The sequence below is a fragment of the Vanessa atalanta genome, chromosome 4 (genome assembly GCF_905147765.1).
Source record: "Vanessa atalanta chromosome 4, ilVanAtal1.2, whole genome shotgun sequence".
NCBI lineage: Eukaryota > Metazoa > Arthropoda > Insecta > Lepidoptera > Nymphalidae > Vanessa > Vanessa atalanta.
This window is the reverse complement of record NC_061874.1, coordinates 13,368,637-13,387,631: the sequence shown is the minus strand read 5'-3', so window position 1 is coordinate 13,387,631 and position 18,995 is coordinate 13,368,637. Positions and strand designations below refer to the sequence as shown.

The 18,995-nt window shown below is 34.2% G+C and overlaps 1 protein-coding gene across 1 annotated transcript; it reads right to left on the bottom strand.

Moving 5' to 3' along the window:
- Positions 1 to 9: 9 nt before the first annotated feature.
- LOC125078001 lies at positions 10 to 12,361 on the bottom strand. Its single transcript, XM_047690136.1, has 16 exons — positions 12,205 to 12,361; positions 11,873 to 12,038; positions 11,055 to 11,234; positions 10,608 to 10,856; positions 9,985 to 10,105; positions 9,485 to 9,655; positions 9,162 to 9,276; positions 8,738 to 8,871; positions 6,609 to 6,764; positions 6,055 to 6,164; positions 5,573 to 5,708; positions 4,461 to 4,627; positions 3,915 to 4,138; positions 3,590 to 3,692; positions 832 to 883; positions 10 to 56 (listed from the first exon to the last, which is right to left on the bottom strand). The coding sequence occupies exons 1-16, from the start codon at positions 12,228 to 12,230 to the stop codon at positions 10 to 12; spliced, it is 2,157 nt and encodes a 718-aa protein (XP_047546092.1). The 5' UTR covers positions 12,231 to 12,361.
- Positions 12,362 to 18,995: the final 6,634 nt, after the last annotated feature.

The following is an 18,995-nucleotide window of genomic DNA, read 5'->3' as shown; positions in this document are numbered from 1 at the left end:
TGACGGCGGTTACACCATTAGCACTTCTTCTTCTTCTTCTTTTTTTTCTTTGGCCACTGAAACAAACGAATTGTGATAACGGTTTCGAATAATTGTTGAAATAAAACGCTAGTATGAGCTCGACGAGTATCGAGTAATTTTAAATACTCATTACTGTCACTCAAATAAATAAAAGCAAATAAAATTATGACAAACAGACAAAAAAATGTTTGTAATTTACACCATGATAACAGTTTTTTTTTAAAGTATCTAATTATCATGTTGAATTACAGTATTGAGATTTAGACTGACCACTAAAAACATACATGAAGGAAATACGTCCTCATAGCGTCACGCTAAGCAGCCACTGTAAATCATGTTCATGCATTTTTAATTAAAATAAACACATCTTCGAAAAAAAATATATATAAAAAAGTTCAATGTCGAAAGTGTATTCTATGAGTTTATCCACAAACAAATCAGCTACATACATACTTTCAGAAGCAAAGTACATCCGTACGGTCGCCGAAGAAAGTCTAAAACATAAAAAAAAAATTAAAACAGCAATTATTTTTTTCAATCAAACGCTTAAACTTTCCCCTTCGACGGTACTTCGGTCAGTAGTTCTCGAGGCCATCGGTGCAGTAGCTCCTGACGTTCGTAAAAATGCCAATCGATACTCGAAGGTGTTCGGGGTCTCCAGCGGTCGCAGTAGAGAAAAAGATAGCAATACGCTCGCCGATTTGGTAAAGAGTGTTTCCAAACTCGCGCAGCGTCACGAGCGTCACGAGCGTCCGTGCGCGCCGTGCGGGCCGTAACTACGAGCCTAGCGGGCCTACCGCCCGAGCCGACCGAGCCGACCGACCTTGGCGCGCGCGCCGCCCGCCTCCGCGTCCGCTCCCAGCTAACGAACAAACACCAAGAACATACAGCTCGTCACACATCGTACACTCGTATTCTCATTCGAGTTCTTCCATCGAGGTGACTACGAATACACGTGGCAAAGTTTTACAGACGATTTAAAAGTAATATTTGTTAAATATTGCATACTTTATTTCAGATCTATATTACTATTGACCAGACATACGAACTCCAATCTTTATATAACGTTGACATACAGACAAAGATCTCATTAGAATCGACGAACACGTGATGTAGGTAACATAAAAAATATATATTAATTTACAACAACCATCGAAGAAGTTGAATTGGGATTTGTAAAAAAATAAATTTTAATTGTATAATAATAAATAAAAATTCAATAGAAGTACATAATTGGAAATTGAATAGTATTTCATTGGCAGACAGTTAAAAATTTAAATATTAAATTGAAGCAAGACATATGAAAAGCTTTAAACCTTTCACAATTCACAAACAAATTCAATGCAATTTACTGACACCTTACAATTATTATTAATGAATATTCTATAGCTTTACATTACTACACAACACAGTTTGAGCTAATGACGAAACTAGTATTAATTTTAAATTTACTTAAAGTTAGATAACATTTTAACAGACAACTTTGTCACGGTTATTTTAATGCCTTCATGTAATAGATGATGAATGAATATAATTGATTGAATATTATTATTGTTTGAAATTAACGTGTTTTTATTTTATGATGTTTAAGAAAATAAATAATCATCCCACTAATATTTGTGTAAATATTCAGTAGACATTGTGATATATAATTAATAGAATTAATAGTGAAATGCCTAAACGTCAAATATGATTATATTTGACGTTTAGACATTTCACAGATTATAATCTGTAAAGAATATTTACTTCCGAGTATATTCATACTTATATGCAAATCAAAAACAACTGAAGCGTCAAACCCCTAGCACCTTACAAGTTATTTACCTTTTATCCGCCTTCAATTGAAATAGCTTAATATTATGAAGATGGAAAAAATATTAAATTCTCATAAACAAGAAAAAAGCAATATGGCTCTCTTTATAAAATGATTGAAAACAGACAAAATTAGCTAATATGTTTTAATAATTTGTCCTATTTATAGTTCGAATGTCTCGGTTTAATACTCGAATTTTCCTATCAGTCTATACTAGCATGGCAAATTAAATACAACTCATATTTATTATTCTTAAGAATGAAGAATGAAACTAAAACGATTATAAATATTATTCAAGAGAAGAACGTCGGAAAACTTACTGATACTTATTAAGGTATATATATATCTGTAGAGGCATATATTTTTTCTATGATTACACATAAGTTTCAAGAATATTAATGTTTCGGTGATATAAATTCAAATCTAATACATACATATATAGTTAGTAACACTGATAATCGAATATTATATTTAATAATTTCGATACAATAATTTTAGTCTAGAGGATAGTAGCAGAAAAGCCCATGCAAAGATAGTATATAAAAAAAAATGCAATTTTTTTAAATGTATCTTATTGGCAAAAATATATCCATAACAATAAATCGATATTCAATAATAACTCTTGGAAGATTTCTTCCCAGATTATGAACGGCGTAGACCAGAGAAGTGTAATTTGGTCTTAACATCATCATCTTATAATATATTGACAAAATAATTAAATTTTCTTGCGGTTTAATTGAAAATTCAACACCAAACTGACTACACGACTGTAGGCCAGATTCCAGGCACAAGAGAGATAGCATCTTAGATTCTATGGTGCCACTTTGTCAGTTTAAGAAGTGATTTCTTAGTGTCAGTATCGATGAGAGGTGGTGACCACTTCAATTGTTCGTATTCTTAAAAAAACGAGTTACAGATCCGTGTGGTTGTTCTATGATTACATGGATAGAATTAATTGCATTGTAAATTATTTCGCTTCCGAAAATAGTTATTTAAAAGCATGAAACAAGCTAGTGAACAGTCGCGAGTGCAAGTCCTACCTCAACTTCAGCGCTACATGTTCATTTACAAGGGCAACTTGTGTGATTACTGATAGGTATTAGTTAATAATTATGTATGTATGTCAGTATAATTAATATGTGTGTAGTAGTGTAGCCGTTTGTAGGGCTGTTTTTGTGGCAATTTTAATGAGTTTAGTATCTTAGAATTAGGTAATTAGATTTTCACGAAGATAAATATTTTCGTAGTGTCGAATGAACTTTAAATATTTTGTTAAAAGTAAAAGTATATAAGAGGAGTCAATATAATTATAACTTTTATTTCGACTGTTGATTTGTATCATATGTAGCGCTGAATCTCTCGTCCGACTCGCATCCGCCAGGAGTATCGAAATTCAAAAATGAACTGTAGAAGTGCGCACGCACTGTGCTACGTAATAATGTAGATCTATTCACTCACGTCGTCACTTTAATATATCGGCGGGCGTTAATACGAGTGACACTCGTGCTTTCAAGATTTGTTTATTTTAGGTAAGCATAGGGAATAATGTATTTGTTATGAAAAAAATAGATGTCTACAAAGTCTAACGCTACTCGTAAAATGTGGAAGGGTGCGATTTCGTGAGTGAACAGATCGGTAATTGAAAGAAAGCAGTGATAGTGGATTTTTGACTGGCGGAACAAGCCGCTGGGCCGGTCGAATCGGCGCGAGTGTCGCGGTGCGCGTGTGTGCGTGTGTGCGTGTGTGTGTGCGTACCTGCAGCGCGCGCGGCGGGGGGCGCGCGGCGCGCAGGCGCGGGGCGCGGCGGCACACGTGCTGCTCGTGCGGGGTGAAGGCGCACGGGGCCATGCGCCGGTGTCTGCGGGCGGGGCGCACTGCTATCACGGGCCGTTATTGCCGAGGCCTTACGGCCGGACGGGATAGTATTTAATCGCAACAAGGTCGGGGACTCGCTAAAGAGATGGGCGGGGAGAGACGTTTTGTAATTAATCAGGTGAAAATATCGCTCCTATCGTATCTCCCTGCGTATATTCAATCGACATTTTCGTCTCCTTTTCGCTCATCTCCTCACGGTTGTCACTGAACCTCGGCGAGCCGGGTGGGGGTGTGTGCCGGGGGGCAGAGGACGGGCGAGGGGGGCGGTAGGTACTTGTGGTAGGGCAGCAGCGCGGCGCACAGCGCGGGCGGCGCGCGCAGGCCGAGCTCGTCGTCGGCGGCGGCGCGCGCGCAGTCGAAGTGCAGGCGCAGCGCCGCGCCCGCCGCCGCCGCGCCCGCGAACAGCAGCGCGTTGCTGCCGTGGCCCGGCTGCAACGGAGCGGTATCGGCGGTGAAGGCGGCCCACGTATGGGTTTTTGGAGGTCGCGATACACATCGCGTACACCAAAAATAATAAAGAAAATAAAAGTAGCTCCTCCCTATCCGCTTTAAACGGCGGTCCGGGGGTGCAACTTCGGATGTTTTTTATTTCTAATTTATATCAATGCTCTCCCTTATCTTTAGAATTTTCAATGTCACTGGGTTTAGTGAATTGACTTCTTTTACATAATCGAGGGCATCGTATGCTGTCGATACGTAAAAATACGAGAACGAAGTGTATGAGGGTGCGAGCGAGACGAGCGGCGCGGACCTCGTGGCGCAGCACGTAGCGGCGCGCGAGCAGGCCGCGCAGCTGCGCCAGCGCGCCGAGCAGCGCGCGCGCCGCGAGCGGCAGCGCGGCCGCGTGCGCCGCGCGCAGCCCGTCCGCGCTCGTCGCTTCGAAAGTCGCCACCTCCCCGGTCGCGCCGTCGATCCGCACTGCCGGATATTCGAACGTTGTAATCTTGCCACTCTATAGGACGGACGGCGAAGTGAGAGACGTGCCCGGCCGGGTCCGTACTCTCCCGGACCTCATCGAACCCGAAGACGTGTGAGTGACTCAGACGTGCCAGAGGAAGTTCTGACATCCTGGTGTATCCGTGCCCAAATTTAGAAAGATTGAGTAGATTTATTTCTTAGCTCAGTGACATAATGATTGACTTCCTCGTTTTGAAATAATCGTGTTCGGCATTCTTTTATATTGAGTTATTTTAAACTCTTAATTGTTAGTTTATTATTAAAATTTTGAATGACGAGTAAACGGATGACCTGGTGATAAAAAATTTCATTGCCAACGGCCACCAATCTTAGAAGCTAAGATATTATAAGCTAAGGTATTCAAACCAGGACACGAAAATACTAAAATTCGTGATTGGCGGTAAAATATCTGATGAGTAGTTGGTACGTACCTAGGCGGGCTTGAACAAAACCCTACCACTGAGTAAAAGTAAATATAAAAAAGGCTTGCAACTCATTTCTTAAAATTGGTTGTTTTCGCTTCCTGATATTTATAAAAATTAAAATTACCAGTAGGTTTACAATTGACAGGATTAAGAAGATCTCAGTATTATTATAAAGCCTAAATAAATAAGTATACATAACTTAAGGCTTTCATCGGTCATGGTCGTCAATTCGAAGTAGTATTCAAGCTGATTTTTTTGTACTATCTACGTCATCTACAACATTTGCTATTAGGTCTATCGATATAAATATTTCGTTAAGTTAACAATGTTCAATTAAGATTTAAAGACGAGTTTGTAAAAACTGAACTTGTAGATTACACATTTACAAATATTATTGTAGTAAATTCAAAGACTAACAAATACAGTAGTTAACTTTAGAAGTCGAAATGTAATTTCATATTAAGAAATAGAAAAGTGTTACCATTCAGCAAGGAAACGTTCTTCCTAAGATGGAGCGCCAGTGCCAAGCTTCTAATTCGACACTTGGACTGCTCGCTGCCGCCGAGATCCAGCTGATACTCCGGGATTGGCTCTAGTAACACTTCGCCGTTGTTGTCCTATAGTATTTTACTTCATTTTTTATTTATAATATTTAAAAAAATTATATCAATAAAAATATTAAAAGCTAAATAATGTTTCAATCACAATCAACACTAACACATTTGTATGTACAAAGCGAATACGAACCGTATCCTTAAGAACAAGTGACGTCACACGCAAGTGGAGCGTTGCCAAAACTAAATATTTTTTTTAAATTACTCATAAATTTTACTCAGTTTAATATTTAATCTTTAAAATAATAAATAGTTCTTATTCATAATCAATAATAATGTAATTGAATGTATCTTAAATGAAAAACTTAAAAGTTTCATACGTTTATATGTAACGATACATTAGACTCACCCGAACTTTATGCGAACAGTGTATAACGATACTGAAATTCTCGTCGGTTGTTCTGTCAACGAGCCGCCACTTCTTGAAGGACCGGGGGGGCGGCAGCTCGAACATCGTGTCTGAGATGTAAGCACAACTGATATTGAATACATTCAAATTATCTGTAATCATCTGCCTTAGCGCATATTTTAGTACCTGTATCAGTAATTAAGGTAGCTATTCAATAATATTGGAATCACGGTCTTACAAATAAACTAGTTGCCCGCCCTGACTTCATATGGTGATTTAAGAAATCATCATAATCTTTCCAGACGTTTATTAGGTTATTATATATGTGTATATATAAAGTTACATATCATACACAATTATTTCATTTATTTCCATAGGCTCGCACCAAGTTTTTGGAGATAAAAAAATATACATATTTATAACATATGTCTAGTTTTTTTTAATATATGTTCGAACCAGTGTGAAGTTATATTTTTACAAAAAAAAAACCTAGTAAAAACCTAAAACAAGCGAGTGGAACCCAAATAATAAAATTAATGATTTTGCTGAATTACCTTTACAAGTACAATTATAGAACTCCACATTATCCGTCTTCGTCTTTTCTTCGTTTCGCTTCTCGCTTATGTTATCACTCGTCGCTGCTTCTTGTTCGCTTTCCTCATCGTCGTTAGCTGGTTGCGATTCCTCCGCACAACTCATTTGTGAATTATCTGTAAAACAAAAAATATTAAAAACACACACATACAAAAACAACTTACACACGAATTAAGGTTACTTATATTAAAGGAATCAGGCGTTGTGCTTAGCAATGGTGCGATTATATACGAGGTGAGGGACATTTTTGAATTAAAAGCGTCCCAATAAAAACGCGTCGAACGTTTTGAAGTCGCTGGTAACATGTGACGTATAAACTTATATGAACGTCTCGAAAACTCGATCGATTATATCGATACATTAAATAAAAAAACCGGAAATAAAGATAATATTAACTGTGGTGATAATCAAAAAAATAAACAATTTTAGACATCCCTCTATCATAGTGACAATAATAACCATATATTATATTAATGAATAATGAAGATATCGACGATGATGATCGATGGTGTTAAAATTATAATTATAACGATTTGATTACAATGACGATGACGATGATTTTGATGATGATACTATCGATCATAACCATAATGGTGACGATTATAATGATTATAATAATGATGATCATGACATTTGTGATGATGACGATGATGATGAAACTGTCGATCATAACCATAATGATGACGATTGTAATGATTATAATAATGATGATCATGACATTTGTGATGATGATGATGATACTGTCGATCATAACCATAATGATGACGATTATAATGATTATAATAATGATGATCATGACATTTGTGATGATGACGATGATACTGTCGATCATAACCATAATGATGACGATTATAATGATTATAATAATGATGATCATGACATTTGTGATGATGACGATGATACTGTCGATCATAACCATAATGATGACGATTATAATGATTATAATAATGATGATCATGACATTTGTGATGATGATGATGATACTGTCGATCATAACCATAATGATGACGATTGTAATGATTATAATAATGATGATCATGACATTTGTGATGATGACGATGATGATGAAACTGTCGATCATAACCATAATGATGACGATTGTAATGATTATAATAATGATGATCATGACATTTGTGATGATGATGATGATACTGTCGATCATAACCATAATGATGACGATTGTAATGATTATAATAATGATGATCATGACATTTGTGATGATGATGATGATACTGTCGATCATAACCATAATGATGACGATTGTAATGATTATAATAATGATGATCATGACATTTGTGATGATGACGATGATGATGAAACTGTCGATCATAACCATAATGATGACGATTATAATGATTATAATAATGATGATTATGATGGTTGTGATGATGATGATGATGATACTGTCGATCATAACCATAATGATGACGATTGTAATGATTATAATAATGATGATCATGACATTTGTGATGATGACGATGATGATGAAACTGTCGATCATAACCATAATGATGACGATTATAATGATTATAATAATGATGATTATGATGGTTGTGATGATGATGATGATGATACTGTCGATCATAACCATAATGATGACGATTGTAATGATTATAATAATGATGATCATGACATTTGTGATGATGACGATGATGATGAAACTGTCGATCATAACCATAATGATGACGATTGTAATGATTATAATAATGATGATCATGACATTTGTGATGATGACGATGATGATGAAACTGTCGATCATAACCATAATGATGACGATTATAATGATTATAATAATGATGATTATGATGGTTGTGATGATGATGATGATGATACTGTCGATCATAACAATAGTGATGACGATTGTGATGATGATGATAATGATTCTGTCAATCGTGATGATAATTATTACAATTGTGATGATTATGGCGATGATGATGATGAAAATTATGATCATGACAATTGTTATGATTATGATGATGATGAAAAGCCTTAGGGGTAGAATATGTGATGCGTAGGTGGTACCTACCCAGACGGGCTAAGCCCTACCACCATTACACATAGTCTACTAACATATAATATAAGTACATACCATCTATACACAAGCCGTTATCTTCATCGTCGGAGGACACGTCCATGTCATTAAAGACGTTCATATTGCTTGATTCTTGATTACTTTTTTCTTGATCATAATTTTTGTAGTTCAATTTCTTTTTTTCAGCCGGTCTGAAATAATTTTCTGATTTAAATTCTAATTTGGTTAAAATTGACACTTATTGTACGACGAATGTTGTGAATTCATGTGATTTGTCTAAGACGAGATTTACAGAATACTAGAAACAATTTTGGAAGAAACGATTGCTTAACCAGACTGGGATCGGAGGAACATTGTATTATTTGGAGGAAATTGTTCCAATTTCTCTGGAAAACTGTAAAAATGTTTATATAGTCTGGATGCTTTCGCTCTGTAGAGCAACAGAGCAAGTCGTGTTAAAAACAAATAAGCTTCCGCTTACGGTAAGAGGGTATGTTGAAGTAGATGTTTGTAGGCTTTGTAGGTCCTGACGAGAACTGACTCCCTGTTTATTGAGAACTCGTTGCCTAGTACGACTACGTCCGTCGTTTCACCATCTATGGAGAAAAAAATATTGCGTAGGTTCATTGCCGATTAAAAGAAGCAGTTGCGCTATCGATTTTGGGGCTTGTGCTTGTGTTTGAATGTTAGGAATCTATACATATAAATAAAATAGCAGCGCCTTTTTTACATTATTTTATATTGGCTAATTTGTTAAGTTTTGCTAGTACTTCAGTAAAGGAGAAGAAAAAATGATGAAAGTACCGGGTCCAAACACGGAGCAGACGGATACGGGAATATCCCAGGATCTGTCCTGCTCCACCAGACACCTGAGAGCGTTTTCGCTGGCTATGTACTGACAGCCATTGTCGACCGCGAACTGTGCCAGCTCCCTTTGAACCTCCGTGTAGGGAAGTATGGAAACTGACTTTTCATCTACCAAAAATTATAGTAAATATAATATAATTAATTTAGTAGTAAAAAAATTTGCTTGTAAAGCAAGAATGAAGAATGTTCGAGCTGTAGCAATCAATTATGTTTGACTGATATGTTAAATTTTCATCGCTCAAGTGGTATATACAAACAGGTAGTAATTATATATGTATGTATATGTATAATTCTTCTGTGAGTGTGTCACTGAAGTGAACTACGAAATGACTGAACCGATTTTGATGACATTTTTTTATGTTTTTTTTTGTACATATAGTTTCTTGGAATACATAATTTTTTGGTTCATATTTAATGATTGAAAAGCTTGGTCTTACTTGGCAATATGAATCTGCAGGGATGTTTGTTGCAAGGCTCCGGAATCAAACAAGGTTTCATTATACTTAGCTTCTTTGTTATCGGTCTGCATTCAATTTGAGGTAACGCTTTAATATCAACCTGCAAAATAAATATATACTTCATATTAACTCGAGCTTGGTTTAAAAGACCGTATTTAAAAAAAAAAACATATGTGTCTACTCTCAGTGTTATTTTCATTACAATTTTCAAAATATAACATTTATTTAGGTTTAATACTAATTGAAGATAATCATATAACTGATGAATATGGTGTCTTTTTCTTTATGAAATATAATCAGTTGATTTGGCTGACCTAAGTAGCTCTTCTAATCATACAAAGAAACCGAGTGATCATGGGGGCGGAATTTGTGATAAACTCAGTAACATCATTTAAAGTCGTCATGTTACCCTATGACTTTTTTATATTATATTTTTGATGATTATTAGTTAAGATGTAGAAGTGTAACTAATAAACAATCACTCTTTTGCATTCCTAATATTATTATTTTTTATTTTATTATTATGGTCCAATAGATATCAAACATGTAGGAGGAGGCTCGCAGGAGAGTCGTCAACCTTTAAGAAACAAAATATTGCTTACATTTATCAATTCCTTTTCTAGGATCAATTCGATGGTGTTACTTCTTGATTCCAGAGGTATCTGGGCTGCCATATTAAATGTTTTAGGATATGACTCCATTTCACTGGCTCTCATCTTAAACCTAGCATCATAAACAGTTTCGATTGTCGGCTTGGGACGTAGTGCTCTGACGCAGTGTACATTAGTCCAGAGGGTTTTAGCCCACTCCATGTATTCTTTCTGCTCTTTTTCATATATAGGCTTAAGTTCCTGAAAACAAATGAATTTTATATAACATTAATAGTAACAGCTTGTAAATTTCTTTCGTCAGTTTTATGTGTTTTTTTAGTGTCTGTTTATAGTAGAATATGTGATTTGTGAATGGTATTGAGCAAAGCAGGCTTGCTCAAAGACCTTTCACCAAGTACAAAGTAAGTTAGATTATTTAAATTTATTTGTATTTTTTACCTCAAAAACTCGACGATCTGTCTTAGTTGGCCGTGGTATGAACACCTGTTCTAGGATGTGGGGATGATCTGCACAAATGACCTTGAGGATCTGATACTGCTGGTGGGCAGTGAGGGCTGAGACCTTTGGGTACTGTATCTTTGGTAAACATGGCACATAGACACCATATTCTCTATTCAACTGAAAATAATGTAAGTCATTATTCAACTATAATAGTAAGATATCTGTATTAAGTAGACAAATTTAATAGTTAAAAAATTTTAATTGTGTAACAATATTGGTGTTACAACCTTATCATATTTTATTTCATTTAGCAATAATTATATATTTAATATTATATAATATATTTTTATGTATATCTTTTTTTATTCAGGTAACAAAGACTCATACATTATATAGAGACTTAATTTATAATATAATTTTGGCTATATTAAATACAACTATTTAAAAGTAATTAAAAGAATTTACAGTTAACAGTAATTGGTACTGATTCTTGCGTAAACTTGTACTTTTACACAATTTCATAAATATTAGACATAAACTCCTACAAGCATACAATAAGTTAAAGCTTAAAATGATGAATAATGTGCTTTGGAATATGTAGTTAAAATTCCAAATGTTTATAAGTCTGTGGAGGTCTGAAAACAAGCAGTGTTGGCTATCTCTAATTGGTCACAATTATCAAAATTACCCTTTTTTTTTTTTTAATTATAATTTGATGTTAAGTTTAGAATTTCAATAAACAGCCAATTTGTAATTTAGTATAATGTCAATAAAAAAAAAACAGATTTAACAAATATCACATAAAGTTAACTAACAATCTCTTTCTTGGTAAATACTTCATCCCAGTTGATTTTAGGGGTTTCTTCTTCTGAATCGCTAGATATGAATGGATCATGGAATTTATTGCGGAGTATTTTCTCTGTCACACTCTTACTAAGATCATCTTCCTTTAGGAAATATATATCTGGTTGAGAAAAACACCTTAAACAAAAGTCAAATTAATATTTAGATACTTTATATATTTTAAAATTATTTAAAAGATTTTGGTGAAATTAATTAAAGTACTAGTTTCAAAATATTATCTTTGAATTGCAAAGCACTACATAACTGTTTTAAATCCCTTGTAAAAGCACAAAAATATACAAACCAATCAAACTGCCTTATGTGTTCCATTGTTATCTAATTTAAATATTAAAAAACATCATAAACAAGTAACTTAATTACTAAAACTTATCGAAGAAAATTAAATGGAATTACAAGTTCATGCTAACTTTAATAAGTTTTTTTTTTTACTGCTAATTGACGTTTTAATTTCGTCCAATGACATTGACATTGTTTATTGATTTTCACCGTTTAGTTTTTGCTTTAGATACATTTTATTTTATCAATAATTAGATGTAACTTAAATAAATACCTATAAACAGAATAAATGTGTATATATTCGATAATAATATTCAAAACTTTTCTATTAAAGCTGATATTAATACAAGAAACAAAACTTGTAACCCTTGCTTTCGAGGTCCCCAGATGATATAATTTATTATACATTATAGTTATCTGTTTTCATAGATTTTATTATTTATTTACATGTCGAACGATTGTTTTATTCTTATGGAATTGGGCAACATTATTTTTTTTTAATTTAGAAAGCAATTTAGCAGTTGCTTATTTACATAATAATGTAAACTAGCTACCCGTTCTGGTTGGCACGGATAGAATAAGGAAATACATAAATCGTTATAGTGATGTGATGTGTACGCAGAACACTTCACTAATCTTACTTCACAACCGTATGTATAGCTTAGGAACAGACAGACGTTTCCCCTCTTCTCCATAGCTTATACTACGGAGCTGAGTCTTCAAGACATGAAAAATATGAATTCCAGTGGAGCTTAGAAACTGAGCAATTCATAAAAGAATGACGTATTCGTTATTCTATGTATCTTTACCTACTAAAACTTCTCTACACTTCCAGTGTAAAATAGAGAGCTTTCTTTTATTACGGCTTCAATAAAAACCGATTTTTTATCGAAGTATACGGTTTTTTTTTACGTAATATGAGTCATTTATTAATATCAGAAATAGAAAAACATCGTGATAATTTGGTTTTTAAATTTTAATGCATCTATTTATTAAAATTCCTAACGAATACTAAATTTGCGAAGTTTGTTTGTCCCACGTTTACGTCTAAACTTTAAACTTGATGGTGAATTTTGCATACACGTCAGAGGTACTGAAAAGGACAGAAAGTAACCTAACTTACCACGTGGTCTAGACATAATATTTTGAAGAATTATTGAATCGATCGATCGATCTTATTTAGAATAAAAAAATATTTAATTTTTAAACTATAATTAAATAAAAAAAATCAAAATCAAAATATACATTATTCAAGTAAGTTTTTACAATCACTTTTAAATCGTCATTTAACAAACTATATTAAGTAACGCTACCACCTATTCGGAATGTAGATTCTACCGTAAAGAACCGGCAAGAAACTCAATAGTTAGGTACTCTTTTTCAACATTTAAATAAAAAGGCATGTTAGTTAAATACAATTATATACGTACTGTATGTTATGTCTCCTGCCTGGAAGACAACAAGCATTAACTACACGATTTTTTATTATCTATATAATCCTGTATCGAATAATATGCCTTCTTTACCAATGTATTTTTTACAAATGATTTGAATTTATGAAACGTCAAAGTTAAAAATGTCTGCGGAAATCCAAAGAATAATTGCTTTTAACCTTTGTTGCACGCATCCTCGATAAAAGTAAACATTACGAACTACTCACACCTGTGACGTGCGTTGGTTTTGACAGGTTTTTTATTGGATTTTCGTATTTCGCTTCTCCATTCAATAACTTCGGGTACGCATTACGTAGTTAACTGAGCTGTGAAATGCTTTGCGCGTCTCTCATGTGATGTGTCAGTCAATTATGAATGTTATTAAGAGAATTATAAATTGAGTTATAATTTGGAGGAATGATTTTAATCCTGAAATCAAATTTATGGTATTTATTGAAAAGTTTACTGGAATTTAGCTTTCGGTTTTTAACACTAAAATATTGAATTTTTCATGCAGTATATGGATATAAAACAAATTATAATCTACTAGCAACTTTCCTGGAATTATACTGATTTTATTATCTTTATTTTCCGAGAAGTACCACGGATTCAATGCAGGTTTTACTGTGAAAAAATCGATAGTATGTATATTTATATCGCTAATTTCCATTTTCCAATTTATTATGTTAATAACATAATATATTTATAGGACTAGGAAAATTAATTATTCAATGTCGTGTCTAGCGATCTCTTCTTCTGTACCTTTTGCTGAAAAGCGCATTCACATGAAGCAAGGTGGCATAGTGGAAAAATTACAAATGAGTGCCAGAATACCTACTTAAACCAGCGCTATTACAATTTTTCTTCATCAACTCAAACAGTAGCATTTTCTAAATCTCATTGAACACTTGGTGGTAGGGCTTTATGCAAGCCCGTCTGGGTAGGTACGACCCCCTCATCAGATATTCTAACATCAAATACTCAGTTTTGTTGTATTCCGGTTTGAAGGGTGAATGAGCCCACATAACATCTTAGTTCCCAAGGTTGGTGGCGATGTAAAGAATGGTTAATATTTCTTACAGCGCCGTTGTCTGTAGGCGATGGTGACCACTTACCATAAGGTGGCATTTGCTCATTCGCCACCCGACATATTAAAAAAAAAGAAAGTGCAATGCATCGATCTATTTCTACGCTGGTGGTATATCTATAAGAAATAGAAAATAATAAGCAAAGGAATTCAAATTGTTCAAGCCCATACCGTTTTAGATTAATTATTGTCAGGAGGTCTTTCGAACAGTTTTAACAAAGAGTGCCACTTGTAGTTATAAACGACGAAGGGCGGCCATTGTCCTGCCTCCTGTGTCCGACATAACCCAATAATTAATTATTAATGAAGGACCACTCGATTGGCATTTAATTTCTGGAGGCTATTGTATAATGGGAAATAGTACCTTCGATAAGGAAGAAAGAAACTTCGAACGTTCGAATCATGTAAAACATATCTTTGTTTGCAACATCATCAACGTTGTAAAATAACAACTATGAAATCGTCTCAGATGCTTTACATACATGAGTCACTCGTATACCCAAAGATTGTACAAAGTAAAGCAGCAGGAAGTACGTTCATTTATTTAAAATATGTATTATATTGTAGTGGATCAATAAAATATTTTAAGTGTAAAATTTAAAAATATATAAATGTGGATTTCTCAAATAGATTTGCGTTTGTCGCAAGAACCTCAAAACATGGAATATCGTGAATCCTCTCGAAGAAGTATTGCAGTTGTTTTAAATACATTGAATATTCACCAAGACTTGTTATCTAAACGGTCGTTATTAATACGGAAATGAATGAATTGCAACTCGATTATTCGATTATGCAGATATTATAACAAATATTGGATGTAAAAGCCCAATAGACAAGGCGTTAGAAAAAGAAAATCGCGGCTTACGCAGCATCACGTCCGTTCCACGGACATTTCGACAGATGCCTGATTGCGTTTCTGTATTCTGTAACAAAGCAAGAAAAGTGGAGCTGCCATTTAAAACGGTTTCAAAGAGAATTGTATTCGCATTTATTGATACTAATTTCGTTTTGACGGAAGAGTAGTTCAGTTCCGTAAATAGGATGGAAATAGATCCATAGCAGAACAGAGACAACTGAAATTTGGAAAAGACAACATTTTTTTTTCAATTTTTCTAATCATTTAAGTGTTGTTGATTATTACTGTTATATAAAAATATATTGTTACTCAAGTATTGATACTTAAGGTACTTATAATTACGATTCAATGTTGTTTACACCTTTAAAGACTTATCACTTTGTATGTTACCCAAGTCAGATATTAATTTTAAGTGCTTAGTGATAAGTTGATGGTGTAACTTTTCCAATAAATAAATAAATTATTTATTTGATTAAATGCATGAATAGTTGCTGGTATCAACATGTGCAGAAAATTCCTATGCTATATGTATAATTTTAAAATATTCATTGAGTTCTTATATGTACCTATTAATAGATGGCGTAGTTAATTTTATTCGTTTTCTGATTCGCTTTATACTTTGTTAAAGTAAATAATATTAGACTAGTAATACAAAATACAAATTAATATTGATGTCTCCGAACCCTTCTTCTGTACCACGACATCCGTCGTGCGCAGACATTAAAAGAGCAGGTCGTTCGCTGGATCTCCCCATACGGGGTTTCATCCGGTGAACTTGATCGCTCTGAGAATGAATGGAGGACCAAGGGATCTCTGCTGCACACGCCACTAGAGTACTTCTACGGAATTAACAGACCCTAACGACCCGTCCGCAGCCACGGACGGCGAACAGGACATCACAGGAGGTAGGGCATGACCCTAGGAACTGCCATCACCATACCCTAACATGAGTGAAATGAGTGAAAACCGAGAACAAATTAATAAACTGTCTTTGTATTGGGAACGAGAGGTCTATTCACTATATACATTTTCGTACATATATTACGTAGGTACCTTTTCAACATTGTGTCTTTAGATTATTTCCTAAAAGAGCAATTTTTATTTCTCATTTCTCATCTCCATACGTATCTCATCCGCCACATGCAGGTTTCCTCACGATGTTTTCCTTCACCGCCTTGCACGAGATATATTATAAAAACAATTTTCACACATAAAAATTCAGTGCGGTTTGCCGAGTGTTGAGTTCAGAATAATCGATTAAGATACATATATTCTATCCACTGGACCATCGCGGCTTATTCATAATTTTACAGTCGAATATGCATTATTAATAGTTTTTTTTACATAGGTTTAAATTCGCCAATTAATGATGTAATAACACACAGTTTACACGCCCGGGCAAAATCACTTTCATAACAAGTGAAAAATTGTTATGAACTGACTTACTGAGTAAAACTTTTTCTGAGTTTTCGAAGAAAACAGTTGAAAGAACTGTGTGTTATAAAAACTCCCTAAGAATTTTATAGTTTATTCCCGTTTGTTACTCCTCAAAAGATCTCCTCAAAATGAGCGACAAAAAATGATTCCAAGAAGAGGTCGAGTTGGTAATTTATTGTTGGTTTACACAATTTTTAAAATATAAAGGTTAACGTATATTAATATTTAATTTAATATTCGTTACAAAATAACATAAAACTTATCATTATACATAATATGATATACTTATGCAGAAGTTTGTAAGTTGACAGAGTTCTACTCTGGCTTCCCTGCCTCGTAATATATGTATATTTTTTTTATCATAACGGTAGGCGGCCGGGCAAATAGGCCACCTGTCTGTAAGATGTCACCACTGCCCATAGACATTGGGGCTACAAGAAATAACCATTCCATGCATCGCCAATGCGCCACCAACCTTAGAATCAAAAAAATGTTATGTCCCTTTTGCCTGTAGTTACACTGGTTCACTCACCTTTCAACGCGGAAACAAGCTGGAACAACAATACTAAGTATTGCTGTTTGGTGGTAGTATTTGACGTACCTATTCAGATGGGCTTACGCAAACCCTTACCACCAAATAATATCAAACCACTGGTCCTTTGCTTGATCGGTTTCCTGGCGTAATTGCCTGCCCATTGGATAATAAGGATGTACCCGTTTGTGTACATATTTTTGCACTATTAACCGTTTGCGCCCTCCTTGAATTTTGTGATTAGTCGTACTAGAATTTCGGTCAGGAGGCAAGTTATTTTATTTGCTCACATTGTTGCATGTCAACGTCTGATTGGATTGAATGGTAATTTCGGTATGATGTTTATCCAAATCTATTCAGGGATGTAAAAAATATGTTGGAATAAACAAACTAACGTAAATTGATGTTGAAGAAAAAACCTCCTATTTTGGGCAGTTGTGGTTTTAATCGATTTTAATTAATTCGGTTAATTCTACAAAATGACGATTCAAAATTACTTGCAAGAGGCTACTTGGAATATAAAACATGTTATGATTACTTGTACACAATATCTATTATATAAGCTGAATTTCGCTTTAATTTGATTTGTAAATATATAAGGTTTGGAGAAGATACGTTTAATTCGAAACAACAATTTAGCTAAACGTTTAAATAAACTGAAATAAACGAACAGATTAATTTTATTAAACCACATAACGATAAATAGAGACATTGCACAGAAGCGAACTATAAAATAACCGCCGGCTACAACATAAAAGCAATTACATAAGCTTTCTAAAATATTTATTTTAGGCCCCATGCAGCGGGACAGTAATAGGGAATTACATTACTTTATGCAGTGCTGCGAGCGAAAATATTTTTTTTTCTTTACGTCCTCTGTATGTAAATTAAGTGCGCATAGGCTATGCACTAATTTTTAAATTTCGAATGACACTATCGTCTTTTGAGTTATATTTAACTTTATAAGCATTCTTTTTTTTTATTCGTTTCTATATGCCTATGTTTTTATGGGGCAAGGTTTTCCTTTCTGTAATGAAATTCGGTGATAATTTTAATATTGCTCATTCATAAATTCAAATAATTTATAAATACCTTAACCAATAAGACATATTATATAGATGTAGTATGTTCATGGACAAGTACTACTGTTGACTGTATTATATATATTTTTATTTGACTGACATAACATTGTACCTGAAAATGTTGGAAAAGAGCACTGAGTTTCTTACCGGTTCTTCTAGATAGAATCTACTTAGTGTTTGTTAAAGTCTTAATGAATAAAGAATATTTTGATTTCGATTTCATCCTGAACAGAGGCTTCTACTTCATAGTTCCATGACGGGTTAAGATAACCGGCAGATATTATTACTTTCTTATTTACAGTCTTAGTTAAGATCGCGTTACCAACCAAGTACATAGTATTATATAAGCAATACTTAGATAGTTTATGCTA